Source organism: Tinamus guttatus, unplaced genomic scaffold (genome assembly GCF_059628265.1).
Source record: "Tinamus guttatus ecotype Peru unplaced genomic scaffold, ASM5962826v1 Tinamus_guttatus_pri_ptg000367l, whole genome shotgun sequence".
In the NCBI taxonomy this organism is placed as follows: Eukaryota; Metazoa; Chordata; class Aves; order Tinamiformes; family Tinamidae; genus Tinamus; species Tinamus guttatus.
The window spans coordinates 603622-624247 of NW_028288901.1; the positions used below are offsets into that span (position 1 = coordinate 603622).

Sequence of the window (20626 nt, forward strand, 5' to 3'; positions counted from 1 at the left end):
CCTGACCAGGTGAGAGTGGTTGTTGTAGCTAGGGGCTGTGCTTGGTTACCCTGGGTCCTCTTTGAGGTTCAGCTCTTGTGAGCTGGTGCTTCCACCTCTCTTGGTCTCTCACAACGTGGAAGAGAAGCTTCCTTGTCCAGCTTGGCAGCCCCTGGGGCTCCTGTTACCTGGCCCTGCAGCCGGACGAGCGGATCAAGTGCTGGGGGAGCAGAGACCTCCTGCTTCTGGCTTCACCAGCCAGCGCTGCGCTGGGTTTGCAGCAATGACGGGGAGCAACTCGTGCTTCAACATTTCATTTAAATTTCACTGTTTTAATGGTTGCCTCCAAACTTGGCCTGCCTCATCCTGATTTCAGATGTTATTTTAAAATTACCTTTTTAGGCTTCGAGTTTAATATATTTAAATTAAAACTGGAGAAAAAAATGAAGCCGGGAAAGTTTTGCACAGGCACAAATAAAAAAGAGTTATTCTCTCTCTAGAAACAGTTAAGTCTCCCCAACCTCTTTTCCTTTACAAGGGGAAGTCCGCATAGGATGGGATAAAAAAAAAAAGTTGTAATCTCCGGTGACTAAACTTACCCGGGCTCCCTTTCCCCGCCTCTTGACATCCTTCTATTTTTGTCCCTTTGCAGCTCATTGACACAATCGCCTCAGAAATCGGAGAACTGAAACAGGAGATGGTGCAGACAGATCTCGCCCTGGAGGATGAACCCGCTGCTTTGCAAAGGTAACGGGAGAAAAACGTTCCCTCCCGGAGCTCCCGGATGGGCGCGTGGTCCGGGTGCTGCTTCCCGGGGTGACGCGCGCTGGGCTTTGCTTTGGGGCAGGAGGGGTGTCCCGAGAGGAGCCGCCTCTCTCTTTTTGCCTCAATAACTTCTAAAAGCAACGGAATTCGCTGCCTCGTTGCGAGGCCGGGGCACGGCAGAGCGTCGGAATCAGGAAGCTCCTGGGGATATTCCTGTTCCCTAGGGCAGCAAGCTCGGCCTGCACCCGGAAAAGGCCGAAAACCTCCTTGCTCGGTGACAATACGAGAAAGTTTTGTCCAAGGACACAATTTATTTATGTTCTCAGCTTAACAAGTAGAGTAGTGGTATGAGCTGACCTGTGTCATAGGAACATTTGAGTTTAGGTTGGTTTGTACGCAAGTGTCTTGTATGTAAAAATTAGCAGATGGATACAATTTGTTAACTTTAAAATGATTTAAGATATTTATTAGAGTGCAGATAAAGTTCTGGTTCTGTTAAATCATACCATGCAGGTAAGGGCTACAGAAACTGGCAGTCGAAGCCTGTTGTTGTAAGTTGGGGAATAGTGGATATTTTGACTGTGGGGTTTGGTTGGCAGTGGCTGTTTGACAAATTGACATCCAGAGGAGACCTGATATTTTATTCAGGACGTTAAGATCAAAAATGTCCTTAATGACGAAATATTTGTTGCAAGAGGAAAGTCGCCCATGCAAATATTGGGTTTCATCTGCCTGCACTTAGTGGGCAGGTCTTATTCCTAGCAGACTGTATTTTACTGGAGGTGATTTAGTGAAGTGGATAATAGTTACTCAGATTTGCCTCTTTGGTTTTAGCTATTTTTTCTCTCTCTGTAAATACAAGATGTGCTAAATCTTAATGTGATGCATTTGAATTACGTGCATTAATTTACATGTTGAGCAGCACCTTTCTTGCCTAAGCAGTGAAGAACATCAGATGAGGGCACTAATTAATGCTTGGCGAAGCCCCTGGTCACATGTTGTTCAAGTGTAAAAGCTCCTTACAGAGCAGTTTCCAGGGACAGAAAGGATATTTTCTCCATTTTAAAGGGTTCAGCTAATTAGTTTCAGTGACTGTTAGCTAATTTTCACTTGAGAAAAGGCAACCTCTTACTTTTGAATGAAACATAGATCATGTATATCTGCGAGTTCTCCAGTCTTGGTGGAAGCACTTAGCTGGTAACAGCCCATTAAAATCTTCCATTTTACAGAAAAAAAGAGTGTTTTTTTTGGTTTGCAGACTCAGTTTTGAAAGCAAAGTATATTTTGATTAAAACATGCAAGTAAAATTAACCTAAATTTCTTTGAGTATTTAATTGAATTCTGATTCACGTAGAAATAGAACTTGACACTAAAACTAGGCATTCAATTAAAAAAAAATCCTTATGGTCCCTTTGAAAATGATAGATGTAAAATACAAAATCTGCATATACTAAGTAAGGTAAATTTTATCTGACTATACATACATAAACTTTATGCTTCTATGTTGGTGAAGGTTGCATAGAAAATAGTTATATAATTAGTTGTACGCTGATAGATTTTGTTTATTTAGAATTACCAGACAAGATTTCAGGCATTTCAGCTTTGTTTTGAGGATGCTCATTTTCAGCTAGGCTTCCATAAAGGATGTCTTTCCTATTCTGGCTATTTATACCTCCATAGTTATTTTTAAACTTGGTGATTAGTGTAGCTTGCTTGTTTTATACTGTCTATTTTGTTGTTCGGAAGTCAGCATCTTGATAGGACTTTTGGATTTGAATCTAGAGAAAATCTGAGCTCAGAGTCGTGTGTTACTCACATTTGCCTCTCACTTTAGACTATTCCCTTATCCTTCATGCTTTGTGCTAGACAGCCCTATGTCTATACATCTCTTACTGTTTTCCACCTTTTTCCACTAGCTTCTTGAGTTGCATCTGCTGGGGAGAGACTGAATATCCTCCTGGCAGCGCCACAGGAGGAACCTCTGCCTCTCCCTCAGTGCTTTGGTAACGTGATCCTGGTGTGTGAGCATCCTGAAACCTGGGAGCATCCCAGCAAACAAACGGACAAGCCCGCACCAGGATAGGTTGGTTCTTCCATGGTTTCCAGTGGTGGGACAGTCCTGGAACACATTGTTCAGGGGCAGTGCACTGAACGTTGCTTGTCCTGGTAGGGTGCAGTGTCACCAGCTCCCAGGCTGGTGTCTGTCCGTGTGGGAGCCCCAGCAGGATCGGAGAGCAGATGAAAAGGGGAAAGAAAACCAGAAGTTTTGGTCACGAGGTTGGAGTGAGAAATACAGCTGGGGCTGGAAGCAGAATCCACAGAGAGCGAGTGTGCAGGACAGGAGCCCCTGCATTGCATGGAGGCAACTGGGGCCTGCGTTTGAGCCCCGCAGGTAGGAGGGAGAAGAGCACCCCGACCAGCAGGTTCAACCTGCCCCGTGTCCTTCCTGCTGCGAGCTGCGCGTAATCAGGACGTTGCTGTGCCGCTTGTCTTGGCCGTTATCCTTGGGGACTTCCCACGCGCTTGTGGGTTTTCCTAAATCCAAGGAAACCTGCGTGAATCCCACATGCTCACTAATCCGCTGTGAATAGCGTTGATACCCCTCGGAGAGCCCAAATCATCAGGAGGGCCTGGTGGAGCGGCCGCTCCAGGCAGATGGGGTTGGTGTTTGGTTTCATGTGACCTGAGTGGTTTGTGTTTTACTGGGAGCTGCCATGAAGACAACAGGAGAGGAATTAGATGGTTTCCTGCAACGTGCTGCGTGTGGCTCGCGCATATCTGCCAGCGTGGTGTTTTATCCTGCTTGAATTAATCTGCTATCTCCGTGGCATTTGAGCGGTTCTTCTCTCCCTTTGCCGGTTTCAAGGACATAACGTCTCGGTCCCAAAGAGTTTTGCTCTCTAAGCGGTGACAAATTCCTCAAAGGCAGCATAAATAACAACAGGGAAAGGAGGCTGGAAGGAAGGGAGAGGCCAACACTGAGCTGGTGCTGGTGACTGCTGCAGGCCAGGAAAATTTTGCCTGGGTGCCCCATTTTGCCTCTGACCATGCAGGGAAGGAGTGAGCAAGCACCCACACGTGTGCACCCAGTTACTTCCCCTTCCACCGCTGCCTGGAGATGCTGCAAGATACTGCCCAAAACTAGAAAAAAAATAGGTTTTTTTCCCTTTCTTTTTTTGACACAGCTGTCCTGTGGGGTGTGGGTGATGGGGAAGCTCTGCATAACTAAAGCAACTCTTGGACTACCCAGTTTCTTCAGATTTGTAAAACCCAACAGATATCCAGAGCCTCTAAGGATTGTTCTTTATTACCGAATTTAGCACCACTCTAACTATCCTGCCCCTAAATATATCCTCAGCTTAAATTCTTGTGCCAAGTTCATGCTTAATCCAGCTTTTGACTTCGTTCCATACACAGCAGTCAGTCCAGGACTGAAGGAGGCAAGTGCACAAATATATAACTCCTTTTTGGAGGACACATCAGGACAGATGGTAGCGCTAGCGTGTGTGGTAAGGCCCTTCCTGGACAAAATACCAGTGGAGATGATGATAGTGAGGCTCGGGGTAATCTGCAGTGAGGTTATTTTGACAGGCTTCCTTTGCAAGAAAAATCCCTGGGGGCAGAGAGCAAAGGAAAATAATGTTTGGTGCTGGGATGGCCAATAAGCAGCTCGGCACGGTGCTGGCGAGCGGGTCCTCCCGGGCAGGATGGAGGGAGGCTTCTGGGCACTGCAGCTTCCCCAGGCTCACGGGGAATAAAAACATTGGAATTGCACGAATATTAGTCTCGGAAGAGAAATCTCTCCAAAAACAAACGCAACGAGGAAGTGGGGTTAAGCGTTTAATCAGTTCCTACATGCCTGGACGTGTGCATGTGTTTGAGGCAACTGCTGAACTTCAGCGAGCTGAGGGAAAATGCTAAGGCTTAACTCAAAGCTAGCTGTCAAATTGAAGGTGACTCAAAAAGAGAAATCATACAGATAAGTGCAGTTTTGCCTATAATAATGATAGCAGTTCTCATTAGAAGAAATCTCATTAGATTAGCATCCAGGGTGCCAGCAGCACCACTAGCATTGTGGAAATTCTGCTTGCTGGATTGAGTGTTGCTTATGGGAGAGGTCTAATTTATATTTTTTCTCTTCCTTGCAGCCGAGTAAAGGAAATGGATAATGTCTCTCCTGAGAAAAAGGATGTAAAAGGCTGTCCTCGGGACTCTGGCTATGACAGCCTGTCCAACAAGCTCAGCATCTTGGACAAGCTTCTCCACACTCACCCCGTGTGGCTGCAGCTGGGCCTGAACGATGCTGAAGCCACGGAGATCCTGCAGACCCAGCCGCCCGGGGTGAGAAGTCACAATTCCCGTCACACGTTGCAGCTATCGCTGGAAAAACTATTTTCTTGGGTGCTTTAGTTAATCCAGGTGAAGACTAGTTTGGGGTTTGCTGGAGCTAAGAGCCTGGCTGCTGCAGTTGGAGCTCCACAGCAGGACCTTGCTTTGCAGGACTGTAATGGATACATTTCTCACAGAGAGAGAACTGCTAAAGTAGGGTATTTGGCCACGTTTTCTTCTTCATTAGTGCCACACTGAAATTGCTAGGAGGGAAACCAGGCATTAGGTGCTCAGATAAGGCTGGTGGCTGTTTCTGCACACTCCTGATGGCCTCTCTCCTAGCACGGGAGAATCATGGCAGTGGGCTGGGATCCACCTTCCCCAGACTCCATGGCCTGAGCCAGGGCTGGGGCTGCTGTGGGTTAAACTGTGGGTCTCAGATGGTCACAGTGGATCTGGTGTTATCAACCTGTGTTATACGAAGTTAAAACCATTTCTAATATTCTGTTTTGCACCAAGTTGTTCAGGGAGTGAGATCTGGAGGTGTTTCATATAGGAAGTAGATTTTGGAGTTGTTACACTTCCTTTCATCTATAACAACTCTGTCTCTTCCTAAGGTATTTTTAATGAAACTAGAACCTTATCCTTTTTCTTTCTCCACCACAGATATTTCTGGTTAGGAAATCAGCAAGACTGCAGAAAAAGGTCATTTCTCTGCGCCTGCCTGGTGAATGCGGGTCCTGCCTGAAAGAATTTGCAATTAAAGAAAGCACATACAGTAAGTTACTAATTACAGACCTTCCTGATGGTGGCCACCCTGCACGAGCCAGGTGCTTTGTGCTGATGAAGCCTGCAGCAGAACATGATCCAAAGTCACAGAAACACAAAGTGCTACACAAAGGGCAGGCAGGGTTGTTTAGGCATATCTAAGAGTGGGTCGGGCATGTCCTGGAGAGGGAAAATATTGCAGAAACCCCTATGCCTGTGTGAGGACCCAGGAGTGTTGGTGAGTTTTTGTACCTTGCTGAATTGGAGATGCATTGATTTCACTTCTGCAGAAAATGGCAAACAGCAGAGTTGCTGTGATTTGGGAACATGTACCGTACTCATCCCTGCAGAGAGAGGAGGGCAGAAATGCCTCTGAAATGATGGAGTGAGGAAAGGAAGCTGCAGCTGGTTAGTTTGTGGTACAAAAACTACAAACAGAGAAAGGGGCTTGTTTTAACAGGACAGTGAAAACTGGAAATAATCATCAACAATTTCAGCTAAATGGCCCTGAGCAATTAAATTCTCTTGTCCTAATACTGATCTGAGTTAACTTTGGTTATTTTCTCTTTTTTACCCTCTCTCTTCCCTCCTCGTAGAAAGTCAATTCTATGAGTCTGATTTTGGTTTCAATTGGAAACAAGGCAAACAGAAGAGAAAACGATCAACTTTAATATTTAATCTGTGTGATCGAAGGCTGTGTTCCCTAGTGTTGTTACACCAACGAATTCCCTCTCTCCCCTTTAGAAAATCAAATGATATTGCGTTGTCTTTCATGCATAAAATTTTGCCACAAGGGGGAAGTATCCACTGATGTTTCTACTCGCCCGTCACGGTTGAGGTTTTCCTTGTAATCTGGGATCTCCACACGCATCTTCTCTTAAACCCCCTGCAGGATCACCTACCCGTTTATTGTGTGTATTACTAATGTGTCTTTTGAATAGATTCCCTTTTGGGAGCACACAAATGACCAGCTTGGCCCAAGTTCTTTAGCTGCTGGCATCAGAGAGAGCTTAATATTAGTGAAGTGGCAACTACTTCTTATTGATGTGAAAAAGCATTTATAACAGTAAGGAAGAATGATTTGGAGGAAAAAAAAGTGTCCATGCCTGTTTTTTTTTTTTTTTTTAATTTCAGGTTAACATATTGGAAAGGATCTCTAGAAGAGTTTTGATATCATTTTACTGGGGCGGGGGAGGAAAGCATGAGTTGAAACTGAGCTCAGGGCAGTGGCTATGAAGCAGAATTGTCTGGCTTTTCTCAAAGGTGACAAGTGAATGGAAATTCATTTTTTGCCTTTATGTGCTGATACAGCTGGGGAGTAGACAAGTGAGTAGGAAGGACTTCGAGGGGAGGAAATGAAGATTAAAACTAGCTGTATTGGTGCACGAGGTAAAGCAAAACCTCAATGGTTGGTTTGTCTGATAGTAAAAAGTTGTGCAATTCTAATCCCACTTGTTCTGTTTCCCAAGAATGAGAACATGTTTTTGGAATGCAAAAACAAACCCACAACCAGGACTGTCAGGACAGTCTTTACAACGCCTTGAGCAGAGACACATGCTGCTCCACACAGTTGTGTCTGATTGACCAAACAGTGGCCAAATTGGTTCAAATGTGTTGTTAATTTTCTGAAGGAAGAAATTTTTTTTTTTTTATTGAGCTTTTTGAAGAACCAGCGGATGGATGTGTGATTCTTTCTCTCTTGTGTCTGTCTTCACAGCCTTTTCCTTGGAGGGCTCTGGAATAAGTTTTGCTGATCTATTCAGGCTCATTGCTTTCTACTGTATTAGCAGGTAAGATGGTGTGATGTTCTGGGCTTCGTTTGCTAGATTGGCTGGATGCTTCATTCCTTGGCTCAGTGTGATAAAAATATTACTGATTTGTAAATATTCCTGGGCAATCATAGAGAGAAAGGGCCTGAGTAACAGATGAGAACTGCAAGTAAGGATCAGTTGTATTTCCTGCTGGTTGCGGAAAAGATGGTTTTATGTCCTGCCCTCAACTGTTGTGGGGGGTCACCCAGTTTAACTTGACTGCAGCTGACATGTGCTAATGCTTTCTCAGCTGCTCTATAACTCCTTGAACAAGCACTGTCAGCTATCAGCTATCTTGCAATGGCCGTTTCTTGGAGTTGCAAGGAAAATGTTTTTTGGAGGGTGCTGCATCGAGGTCTGATGGCACTGGAGACCCTGACGACTGAGGGCCTCTGTAAAAAACAAAAAATGGCTTCATTGCCTTTGCAATTTATGACTGCCTGACTTGTTTTCAGAGAAAAAAAATGCCTTTTTAGTTGGTTTTAATTTGAGATTAGGAAAAAATTATTTGAAGAATCCCAGGCAGATGCTCAAGTCCACAGGTTGAACACAGCCGAACTGACACCTAGGCACATGTTCTGAGGGATGGAGAGAGGCACTTGGAAGGTCTTGGGCCTTTTCCTGCAGCACGATGACCAGGCAGTGCTGCCAGTGGTGATTCCAGTGAGGGGAGCACTTGCTGGCCAAGGATGTGCTCGGGGTTGCCAGGCTTACTGCTTTTTTTGCAGTGGAGAAGCAGCTAGAAGCCCTTGGCTCCTGGCCTGCCTTGCACCGAGCTGTCCGTGCTGTGATGAAAGAAGCATTTATATTGTAGAAGCAGTTGGTCAGCACTCAGAGGGGAAATGAGCTGAACTGCATGTAAAAGCAGTTTAGCCATGAGAGGTTCTTTATCTTGTCACCCCCTTCAGTTGTCTCTGCCCCAGCCAAGCCCTGGGAGCTCCCTGTCAGTGCGTACAGGGAGTTTGCAGCAAATGCAGAGTTTATTTAAAAAAATTGTCTGTCTGCTGCAGTAGATGATTGGCTTTGAAGCTTTTAAAATAAATGATCCTGACACTGATTAGACGTAGGGTTCTGTGCTCTATATCCTCTGATTTACTCTAATTTGACTTAAGGATGTATTGGTACCAACAGGCTGGGCTAGACCTACCATCTGCTGATGGTAGTACTTATGTAAATGTAAGTAAAGTAGTTTCGTCTCTTAAAATCTTTGTCTAAAAGGTTTACACTATCTTTTGCTTATATTATGCATATTCACACATCTGCTTTTGTAAACATCTGTTGATCTTTTGGTATTCGTCTATTTCTGGTATAGAAATCAGATATGAAGATAAGTTATGAAGACTTTCTTAAATGAAATGTGTTTTCAATGTAGGACAGAGTATCACAGAGCAGTTCACTTGAAAGGGTCTTGTAAAGATCCTCTATCCCATCACCTGCTCAAACAGGGCCACCTAGAGCAGGCTGTCCAGGACCCTGTCCTGGTGGCTTTGGAGCTTCTCCAAGAGTGGAGGCACTGCAAGCTCCCTGGGCAGCCTCTTCCAGTGCACCAATACATCTCAGCTTATTGTTATTATTTTTTTTTAAACTAGCCACGCAAATACTTATTTGGGCTTTTGTTCCGAGAGCTGCGTGTTTGGTTTCGAGAGCACTCAGTGGTGTCTTTGGAAAATACAAAGCTTAGTGAAAGGTGTAAGGGCAGATAAAGCTTTTGCATCACACTGGCTTGCTTAGAAAGCCAGATGTTAAAGCTTCTGCTGTAGTAGGAGGAAAAAAAGGTGAGGCTTTAGAAATGAGCCCAAAGAGAGTGCTGGGGACTTGACTCTTTTGCACTTCACACCACTTCTCCGTGTAAAGCAGCATTTGGGTTGGTCCTTTTCTGCACTGCATGTTTTAACTTCCTGCTATCTGCCATAGTTCGAAATGAGAGTAAGAATCTGAGCACAACTACTGCCTGTGTTGGAAACAAATACTCTAAAACTATGGATGTTGCTGTGAAAATCATTATTGTTGTTCTGCTCCACAAACAGGGATGTCCTGCCGTTCACCCTGAAGTTGCCTCATACTATTGCAGCAGCAAAGACAGAAGCTGAACTTGAAGAGATTGCTCAGCTCGGACTGAGTAAGTAGCCATCTACCCAGCTCTCATTCCCTATAACATTGCTATAAACTTGAAGAAATAGTCTGTATCGGCAAATAGTTAATTTTGGTCAGCAACGACTCAGGGGCAGTTGCTTTTCCAAATGTTATTGGGAAGGCCAAAGCCCTTTACTGACCAAATGGTGGCCTTGGCTGCCTTCCAAGCTTATGTGCCTTAAGTGATATTTTTGACTCTCAGTGTTGCTTCCTTCCTTCTTTCCTTCCTTCTCTCTTTGCAGTCCCTGGCCTGACACACAGCAAGTCTCGCAGTCGCCAGGCAGGTGTCTGAGGGAGCTTGTCCTCCACGCTGCAAAGTTGGCTGCAGTCTCACACTGCAGCCTTCAGCTTGATGATTTGAGGTGGTGGCCAGGAGGGTGCAGGAACTGTAGTTCAGTGTTGTCAAAACTGTCTGTTCAGAAGGACGTGTGACCCTGGAAGGGCAATTTTGGCATCAGTGGCTTGGTGCAGTTGCATATTAGTACAAGGAGGGGTGGGTCCATAGCATCTGCAGAATGTGTCCGTGCACTTCAGCACGGTGAGGGAGTTTTAAATTAAAAAAAAAAAAAAGAAAAGAAAAATGTTAAGACATGCCTTTGAAAGATGCACAGCTTGACTGCTACAACCAGCTACAGCCTCATTGCAGCATGCTTTGAGCTTGCAGCAGATGCAAAGCCTGGCAGGGTTTGAAACGTGGGCTTGATCCAGATGAATCATTGAGCAACTCCTGCAAAGTGCTGAATGGCCTTATTTCCTTTTGGAGGAAGAGAGGGGTGGCTGAAGTCAGTCTTTGTCCCTCTAGATTTTTGAATCATCTTCAATTCAGAAATGAATTTTCAGTAAGTCAGAGTCGTAGCACAAGGTGCTCCGGAAATGTTGGGTGGGATTTTGCAGCAAAGTTGTACAGAATGAAGTAGTGTATTGCTCCACATTTTGTTTTGCTACACTTGCTCTGACTAAGAGGAATTCACTTGAAAAAGGAGACAGATGTCTCCTGTGATGTTAATCTGCAAGGTTAGGTAATTAAATGAAAGTAGGGATTTTCATGGGAGTGCAGGCAAATTGGGAAGCAAGGTAATGGAAGATGGTCTCTCCTGGAAAGCTAGAGGCCCCGAGGAAGCATTTAGACAAGTGTCTCCACAGAAGCTAATAATGGTGGTGTTGAGCAAGCTCTCCAGAGCCTTAATGCTGTCTCTTGTCCTCTGTGCCCGAGAGCACCATAGTGCACGTGCTACTAGACTGTCTCTGTGCTTGCAGAACACGCAACCAAGCTGTTTTGCTGGCGAGTTGTAGGTCACCACATCCAAAAGAGCACACCAGCAAGTTAGACCTGCAATACCGCTGACCCGAGAGATGCCTCAGAGCTCCCAAAGGGCCCTTCCGATCAGTTGTGAGCTTTCCCTTAAGCAGCAGACAGGCACAAAACAGCCTGATCTGAATGATAAGGACCGTGGCTGCTGCCTGAGCTCTGTTAATGCCGTAGGCTCAGGTCAACAGCATATAGCCCAGCAAACCATATCCAGAATGTTGAAGGTTTCAAGGCTTTTGCCAACCCTTTTTTGGTGTCTTTTCTCACTTTTCACCTGTTGGGGTGCTCATTTCATGCACATTTGCAGGAGCCCGCGTGCTGAGCGTGCTGCTGAGGGATCTGCAAGCAGGAGATGAACTCGTGGAGCCACAGCATGGCCATTCAATGCGCTTTTCCCTGCACACAGCCCCTGCGATGCTCTGGAATTCCTCCCTCGCGTCAGTCCGATCGCTGTCCCACAGGCCCATCTGCTTTCAGCCGTCGGAGTTGCAGGAGCTGATGGGCTTTCACATTGTCTGAGTTTCGGGTGCTCACACTGACGCTCTGCTTGCACAAGTGAGGAGGCTGCAGGGGCAGTTTGCTGGTTTGGCACAGGTTTTCTGTGCTCTGCTGCTGGGGCTGCACATTCAGCCTATTTGTGTGCTGCTGAGTGTCTAAAACCCCTGGCCGCCTGCGCCGCCAGCGCAAACGCAGGGCTGCAGGCCAGGGCTCTTAAAGAGGCACGAGCGTTAGCAGCGCGGCAAAACGCAAGCGGAGCTTTCCTGCCTAGTTCTATTTGTTCCCTGTGAACAGAAACCAACCCCCTAAAACTTTTGCTTTTGAAGAGCTGCCCTATGTGGCTGTCAGCTGGTGTAGATCAGCCAAACTCTGTTGGCTTCAGTGCAGTGAGTTTATTAACACCAGCTGAGAACCCGCGTGTCGTTGCTCCTCACGATGTGCTGGGGAGTGCTTCACGTCCCTCCTAGCCTCAGACCGGTAAGAGTTGCTGTGTTGCGATCTCTGTTCCTGCCTTTGGCTCTCAGCTTATTTTTAGTGTCGTTCTGCTGGCCAGTTGGAAGCTCTGTGCTGGCTGCGATATTAATAAATGAACCGGAGCCGCCCCAGGAGCGCAGCACGCGGTTCGGTCTGATTGCACTTTAAGGAGCAGCTCACCAGGAATGCTATTCATCTTTTTTTTTTTTTTTTTCTTTCCCCTCCTTGAGTTATAAAAGCTTGTCTGCCTTTCTGCATGCCCTGAAGGGGTTACGCTGAGCCGCACGCCATCTGCATGCTATTTGCATTCTCACGTTAATGCGCTGATGACTTTCAGATTTCTGGAGCTCCCCGGCTAACAGTGACCCCCCGGCTCCTTCGCCTCCATCCCGGCCCGCTCCCGCAGACGCCGCTCGGAAGGACGGGCGCCAGCTCTGCCTCATAAATGGCGTGCACGCGATCCGGACCCGCACGCCCTCGGAGCTGGAGTGCAGCCAGAGCAACGGCGCGCTCTGCTTCATCAATCCCCTCTTCTTAAAAGTGCACAGCCAGGACGCGAGCGGGAGCCTGAAAAGGCAGAGCCTGCGCGGCCCGGACGCGAATGGCACCGAGAGGCCTCGCTCCCCCCCGCCCCGTCCGCCGCCTCCCGCTATTAATAGCAGCCTGCCGAGCCCCTGGCCCTGCCGGGCTATAAAGCCGGCCAGCATGCCGGCCACGGGCGGCCAGAAGCAGCCGTGGGACGCGGGCTCGCCGCCGAGCAAGCCGGCCCCCGTGCCGCCGCCCCGGCTGAAGAAGCAGGCGGCCTGCGCCGAGGCGGAGGGCAGGACGGCGGCGCCGCGGCCCTCGGCGCCCGGCGCTGCGGGTGCCGCCCCCGCTGCGCAGGATGCGGCCGCCTCCAAGAAGAGCCCGGCAGCGAACGGTGAGTCACCAGCGCCGTGGGATGGAGGGCGGCAGAGGCTGAGCGACATGAGCATTTCCACCTCGTCCTCCGACTCGCTCGACTTCGACCGCAGCATGCCCTTGTTCGGCTACGAGGGGGACACCGCCAGCAGCCTGGAGGACTTTGAGGGCGAGAGCGACCAGGAGAGCATGGCCCCTCCTTTGAAGCCCAAGAAGAAAAGGAACAGCTCGTTCGTCCTGCCCAAGATTGTGAAGTCTCAGCTGCGGAAAGTCAGCGGTGTTTTCAGCTCCTTCATGACCCCCGAGAAGAGGATGATAAAGAAAATCGCGGAGATGTCCCAGGACAAGCGCACCTACTTCGGGTGCTTAGTGCAGGACTACGTGAGCTTTCTCCAGGAGAACAAGGAGTGCCACGTCTCCAGCACCGACATGCTGCAAACCATCCGGCAGTTCATGACCCAAGTCAAGAACTACTTGGCCCAAAGCTCCGAACTTGACCCCCCGATCGAATCCCTGATCCCGGAGGACCAAATAGGTAAGAGATGCTGAAAATGCATGATCCGAATCTACGGCGCTAGTTTTAGCAACAGGTTGGATGGGAGGGAGTTGACTTTGTTAGCGTTTAAGGCTTGGATTATTTGAGTTTTAAAAATGCAAAAGCTCAGAAGAACGAGGTTGCAGAGTTGTTTATAAAAAGTTTTCATTACAATTAATAGCGGTGAGCATTGCATTTGATTTAACTGTGACTTTTTTTTTATTAAACTGCTGCACTATTAATCCTGTATTTGCTGGCATTTGCTGAACTGTGCTGGAATGCACCAATTTTAATTGTGTGCTGCGTACACATTGGAGCCATAAAGCCAAGATTTACTAGGAATCAGGAACAGTTAAGAGCAGAGAAACATTTCTTAGCAGTTTCCTCTTTAAACAAATCTCGTTCTTGCAAAGAAATTCTCACTTGCTCCTAGCAAAGCTGCAGTGTCCCTGCATTGAAGCTAAATAAAGGGGTATGTAAGCTTAAGAAAAAGAAAATGAAAAAAGAGAGCAGAGGATGCCAGTTTCTGGCTTTCTATACCTCTCTGTTACATGTCGCTTGTTTATAAATGGTTGCTAATGATCTATATATTTGAATGCATGTTTTGCCAACAGAGAAAGACTTGTGTATCCTCAAAAGTGGAATCGTTGTTGCTGTGTAAAATCTCTCTGTCCCTCTGACTTGCTGCGCCTGAGCAGTATTTGTGAAAGAGCTTACAAGCCACATTTAGGAGGTAAACATCCCTGAGGGCAAAATACTTTCCTTGTGAGCTCACTTCAGTCTGAACTTGCTTGTTTTTCCCCTATACCCCAGTGTCCTAACAGTTGGCCAAGGACAAAATTGGCAGATAGCTCTTTCTCTGGGAGTAGCTGGTGCTTTTTATGTTGACATTTTGGTCTGCCCTTGACTGCAGGGAAGGATTTGCTTGTAATCTCGGCTTCGTTTGCACCAAGTTGAGCCAAATTAGCAAGCGCCGCTAAAGCAGATACTCCACGGTGAAGAGTTTCCTCAAAATCCAGGCTGTCTGAAAGGCAAGGAGAGCTCTGCAGAGTAACAGAGTGCTGCAGGGGTGGTGTGTGGAAGGAAAGCACAGCCTACGGTGGTGAGGTTCCCCCCACGGGCTTTCGGAGACCCTTGGACGAGGAGATACCGAACTTCTGTGCTCAAAATCGGGTTTGAGTTGTCCTTGAGAGGGTGAGTCTGAGACTGGGCGTCTCCAGCGACTGACAAAACACTGTCTGCTTTTAGATGTCTCACTAGTTTGGAGTAGCTGGAGTTATAAAGCAAAATAAGTTGACTACGCTGGTTTTCCTCATGGACAGAAAGTCTGACTTTGGTCGTGCAATTAAATCTGATTAATTAAAGCAGGGTAGCTTTAAGCAAATGCAGCACTTGCTTTTGAGTCATCTGCTTTCCTGTTCCTGGAGCTTGAAAAGAGCCACAGAGAATCAGGAGGCTCAGATGGTGCTGACCTAGGCAGATAGCTATGTGACAGCACAGTTTAATCGTCCCTATAGAGAAGCATTTCTTATGCTGGAACAAAAAGTGAGCCCTGCCCATCACCTTGGGGCTTTGCTCGGCTGTCTCAATGCAGCCTTGCAGCCCAGGGTTTGTAAAAGATCACTGATTCTTCCTCTTTGGTTTAGGTGGTCGCTGTGCAGGTGGTTGTTCTGCACATAGCAGCTGCTCTTGTGGCTGGGCCCCGCTGCTGGTGCAGGTGGCATGAGATGGCAGGAGCCCATGACACTAAATCATCAGGCATCTTGGCTCCCCAGGCCCTTCCTTCCACTTCCAGAGGAGCTCGAGCCAACCTGGCATCCCTTTGCAGCAGGACAGTTCCCTGGTGAGGTACCTCCAGGTGTTGCGTTGTCTCTCTTGTCTCCTGAATTTTAGGATGTGCTAGAGCCCACACCTATCACAGCCCTCTGGAGCACAGGGCTGCAAATGTTTGGGAGTTTGTTGTTTGTATTTCCCCTTTTCCTAGTTGGGAAGAGAAAGGAGGCAAGCGGAGGGTCGTCATTTTGTCAGGGGAGCAGCAGACAAGGGCTAGCATCTGACCAGCTCCATGGCCCTGCCAAACCCTGGCCTAACCCAAGAAATGCCCAACTTAAATAACTTGGCAAGGAGGTGTTGACAGATGGCACAGTGAGGTGCCAGGACATCCTCCGCATTACTTTGATGTTTCTAATGAATGGTGGATTTTGAAATGGTGAAGCTGAGAATTCAGTTGGCCCCCAAACACATGGATTTATACCAAGGAAGATGGGAAGAGTTGGAAGATGTGTCAAGGAACCTGTTAATTACCCCAAAATGGAGAGGGGTTTTCTTTCTTTAGTGAAAATTAAGTCAGTTACTTGCCCAGCTACCCTCCCTTTTCACTCCCTTGCAGATGGGCATGAAATGAAAATCAGTGGGCCTCTCAGCAGCAGCTTTTGACATCTCAGGATTGCCCTACAGCAACTCTCTTTCCAACTTGGAAGATAACTTTAGACCTGCTCTCCCGAGAGCTGGTGATGCCCTCCTCCCCCACCTCACCATGATGTCCCACGCAGGTTTTACATGTGAAATGCTTTATCCAGATTCTTAACAAAAATACTAAACAGCCCAGAGCTGGCCCTCGCGGGGCCTCTTTGGAAATGTCCGTGTGTTTGACAGTGGCCCATTAATAGCTGGGCACTCAACCAGCCATGCACTCACCTTATGGTAATTCCAGCTGGACAGTATGTCCCTTGTTTGCCTATAGGAAAGCTGTATAGAGAAGGGTTAAAGGCCTTTAAAGAAGTCAGGATGTAGCCCAGCTCCTACTCTGCATGTCCTTACTAAGCCAATTGTCCTGCTGAAGGCATGAGAATGGTATGTCACTATTTGCTCTTGAAAAATTCATATGGGCGTTTTTTAGCAATGTGGTATTCTTAGAAGGGTCTTGCATGTACTTTGGGTCCCTGCTGTTTACCCTAGCATGTCTTCATGTTAGCTTGATGTCAAGGGACCTGGTCTCCCTGTGGCCTTCCTTTTGCTGAAAGGGAACAGGGAAGAAAGAAGCAAGTGGTGAAGGCCCTGAGCAGAGGCCGACAACCCATTCCCCTCTTTCCATTTGCTTTGTGACTTGTTTGGGGCTCCTTCATTGCTGCTGTTTCAGAAGGCACGTGTTTCCCTCACGTGAGTTTAATTAACCCTCGAGTGGTCTGATTCAAACAAAACAAGCCCAAAGGTGCGTGATTCACCGACGTGTGCTTGAGGTGGGTCAGGTGAGGGCAAGGTTTTACTGATACCTCCTGCCCCATTGCTCAGCTGCTCCTGCTGCCTCTGCCCTCCCGCCGCTGTCCTGCCAGCGCCCACGGATGGGGAAGGTCTCGTCCTCAAGCCTGGCTCCTCCTGCAGAGCTGGCTTTGGGCCCAAAGGTTCTGGCTCGCGCCGCGGCGGCGTGAGGACGCGCGCGGTCCTCGCCAGGCAGCGGCTCGTGCGGTTTGCAGGGAGCAAAGCGGCGCGTCAGCACAGGATGCAGATGCGTTTCCACAAGTCGCAGCGAAACTTCTTCGCTGGCCTTGGCGGTTCATTTATGGAGGCATTTCCAGTTCCCATTTTGAGGCTGGAGACTAATTTTAAGTATTGTGGCAGGAAAACTAGCTGGGTCTTAAATTAAAAGTACAATAATCAGCTTAAAAAAAACTCTGGAGCCTGTGTGTTTGTTTTTGAAATATTTAGCATCTGGAGGGGTTATGTGGAAATACTTTGCTTTTGCAGAAGTTAACGGGAGTTTTTGTTGCTGACTTTGATTTGAGCTGAGAAATACATGAAAACATGAACTCAATGAATGGGTCTGCACTTCACCCCTTGCAGGCACTGATTTGCCTGGGGAACCCTCCTGTGCTGCTCTCAGCCATGAGAAATTAAAGCTGCTGCTGGGCAGGAGTTGTCTGCAGGATCGTACCCACAATTGCCATCTGTGGAAGGGGACATTAGCAGCAGCTCAGGAAATAAAGGGACCTGGTTGGATGATCTGATCCCGAGCGTGGTTAGCAGTGTCTTGTAGCCCTGAATGTTGGTCTGAGCGCCGGATCCCAAGCAAAGCCGTCCTTCCAGGCTTCAATAATAATGCAGCTATTAAATGCTGCTAAAGCTTCTACGTTTTTGTACTAACTAGTTAAATGTGGGTGTTGTCATTTACCATACAAATGCTCAGTCCTTCTGACGCTTGCTAAGTTCTTGGCCTCACTAGCTTGCTCCAATTTGCTACCTCTTAACTCAGAGCTCCCTGATTCTTATGTCTCTTCCGAGAATTAAGAAGGAAGAAGAAAAGATAAAGGGGAAAAAAAAACTTGTGGATGCCTTGCTGCATCATCTTAATATTGACTTTGTTTGCTGGTTAGTTCTGTGCAGAATGGCAGGAAAATGCCAGTGTCTCCCAGCCTAGCCAGTGGTCGAGTCTCTTTGGAATCATGGATATATATCTTTAATCTATATCCCACTGGGGTAATGCGGTCACTGCAGGGCGCTGAGGGAGGCTCTGCCAAGTCACCTGTCTGTGTTTTATTTACCCAGTCAGAGTAAAAAAAGCGGAAACGTTGAGGAAGAGCCACGAGTAACGATCCCAAGGGAAGGACTCGGCTGCTTTTGCGTCTCGCGTGGAGCTGACCAAAGGCAGGGAGCCGGGCAGAGCCGCCTGCCCTGCTGCTCCGCGCGGCCCCGACTCCGTCCAGGTTTCCTGACGTGCCGGGCACTGGGATGGGGTAAACTGGAAAGTGATTTCCAGGCACTGCTGTAGGAACCCGGGATGAACTGCAAACATGAAGCAACTCCCTCTCCATCCCGCACAGCCGTAAAAACCCCTGTGATTCATCTGTACTGGGGGAGTGGCCCTGTTAAGGGCCAAACGCTTCCAATTCCCACCTGTAGACACCCAGGCCAGCACTGAGGAGAAGTTTGGGCTCTGTGGAGGAGCCCCCAAAGCTTCCAGCAGCTGCACTCCGCGGAAGGATGCCAGGAGCAGCCGGCTTACCCCATCTCCCACCCCAGAGGTGGCCCCGGGGGCTCCCTTCTCATCCAACCAAAGGAATTTGGGGAATTCTTTCCTGAATTTATTGATCCTCCCACTACCGAATATTTTGGCGACCCGAATTACTTGGATGAAGGGAGGCTGAAGCCCGGTTCTCCAGGCAAAGCCATTCCCTAGGGATGCAGAGTTCTCTCTCCCTGTGTCCTGTTTGGCAGCACGGGCTGTTTTTGCTCTGATTTAAACAAGAGCAGGCAGCTGGAATGCAAACAGCAGAGGTGCTCTACAAGGAAAGCCGTAACAGGGTGTTGCTATTGGAAAAAAAAAAAAAAGTGCAATAAAAATAAAAGAAGTTAAACTGCCAATAAAACTATGGCACTGGTGAAGCTAGCAGAGAAGGGTGCTTCCCATGTGGAAATGAGCTAGCTATTGTGCCCACATGTCAGGAATTTTGTGCCTTTCACGCTGTACGTTTGTCCACGTAGGTCACCGTGAGCGTTTGTCGGACTGGCTGGGCCTTTGCTGGTGCCCCGGGGAGATTTGGAAAACGGGAGCCCAGAGGCTGCTTCTGGCACTGGCGTCTCCTCCCGTGCAGTGGCAGCGGTGTCTGCTGGCGGGGACAGCCCGGCTGGCCTCAAAGCCTCCAGGAACAGGGCACCTCTGGGTGCCTCCCCGAGCGTCTCGGGAGGGGAAAAGCAGCAGCAGAAGCTCCAGAGGCCCCAGGAACATTGGGGAAGGGGAGGTGGGAGCTCCCAGCAAAGCTAAACATGTGGGAATCTCATGCCAGAGACGCAGAGAATAAGTGTTTTGTAGGAAAGCTCCTCAGAGGAGTGTGCAGAGGTGTGTTCATGTGGGAGAAAGGGGCGAGAGCCAAAGCAAAGGTGGCTTTGAGGAGCACAAGAACAACATCTCCTTGGGCACCGAAATGGCATGCGAAAGCAAAAAGAGCTTTCGCTGTTGATGTGGTCCGTACTTGGAAAATGGAGGATGTTTGTTTTAAGAAAGATTTTCAGTAGAGTAGGAATAAAATAAATAAATAAAAACCCGAAGTGGTTGCTGTGCCATGTGCACACAGTTGCCAAACAGAGAACCTCAAGGTTGATGACAAAGCTGTATATAAGCTCGCATGATGAAATCTGAAGCTGGACAAACACAGCTTGGGTTTCATTTATAGTTTAAAGCCTGTAATCTGTCCAAGTTCATAAAGAATTTGGCAAAGTTGAGTCAAGTTTTAGGCCGCCTTGGTGGAGCTACAGTTTCTTATGGAAACTATGTGGAAAGGGCTGGTTTCCACGCCAAAAGAGACAAAAGTTACGGTTTTGACTGTCCTGCTCCAGGTTTGGGAGTTGAAGTCTAAAGCTCAAAGTAAAAACAAAGCAGTGAGGCTTCTGGCCAAAAAAAAAAGTTAACTGGAGCCACAGCTTTGTTTTACAGTCTGTAGTCTGTCTGTCTGTCTTTTGTGGGTTTTTTTGGTTTGTGGTTTTTTGTTGTGTGTGTGGTTTTTTTGTTTTATTTTGTTTTGTTTTTCTGCACTGACCAGATTGCCCTCAATTCAGATGGAATACAGATTCTGCTCTGCCTTTTTGTTTTCTCGTTAGCAAGCATCTGGAAGCCCAGCTTGTGCAATAAATAGGCCGCAGCGAGTAGCTTTTGCTCTGCTGTGTCCCTTGGGAGCGGGTATATTAATCCTGGCTCTGCTCTAGAGGAGGAATCAGCTGGAGCTGTGTTTGCCCTTGCAGATGTGGTGCTGGAGAAGGCCATGCACAAGTGCATCCTGAAGCCGCTGAAGGGCCACATTGAAGCTGTCCTGAAGGAGTTCCACACTGCGGACGGATCTTGGAAGCAGCTGAAGGAAAACCTGCAGCTGGTGCGGCAGAGGAATCCTCAGGAGCTGGGGGTGTTTGTTCCCACGCCGGACTTTGTGGACGTTGAAAAGATCAAAGTCAAGTTCATGACCATGCAGAAAATGTATTCACCTGAAAAGAAAGTCATGCTGCTACTGAGAGTTTGCAAATTGATTTACACTGTGATGGAGAATAACTCAGGTATGGTGCTTACTCTCATTTTGAAAAAAAAAATGCTCGCTGATATTTTAAACCTGGGGTTGTCTTTTGGTGCAGGAGATCACTGGA

At 47.7% G+C, this 20626-nt stretch overlaps 1 protein-coding gene across 1 annotated transcript in view; it reads left to right on the plus strand.

The window, feature by feature from the left end:
* The window catches only part of RIN2 (Ras and Rab interactor 2), a 58114-nt gene that overhangs the window by 30405 nt on the left and 7083 nt on the right, over positions 1 to 20626 (plus strand). The window contains exons 3-9 of the mRNA XM_088530352.1: positions 632 to 726; positions 4893 to 5085; positions 5740 to 5851; positions 7559 to 7631; positions 9680 to 9771; positions 12404 to 13501; positions 20234 to 20539. Of these exons, the coding sequence (XP_088386478.1) occupies positions 632 to 726; positions 4893 to 5085; positions 5740 to 5851; positions 7559 to 7631; positions 9680 to 9771; positions 12404 to 13501; positions 20234 to 20539 (1969 nt within the window). The remainder of the gene's footprint in view (positions 1 to 631; positions 727 to 4892; positions 5086 to 5739; positions 5852 to 7558; positions 7632 to 9679; positions 9772 to 12403; positions 13502 to 20233; positions 20540 to 20626) is intronic.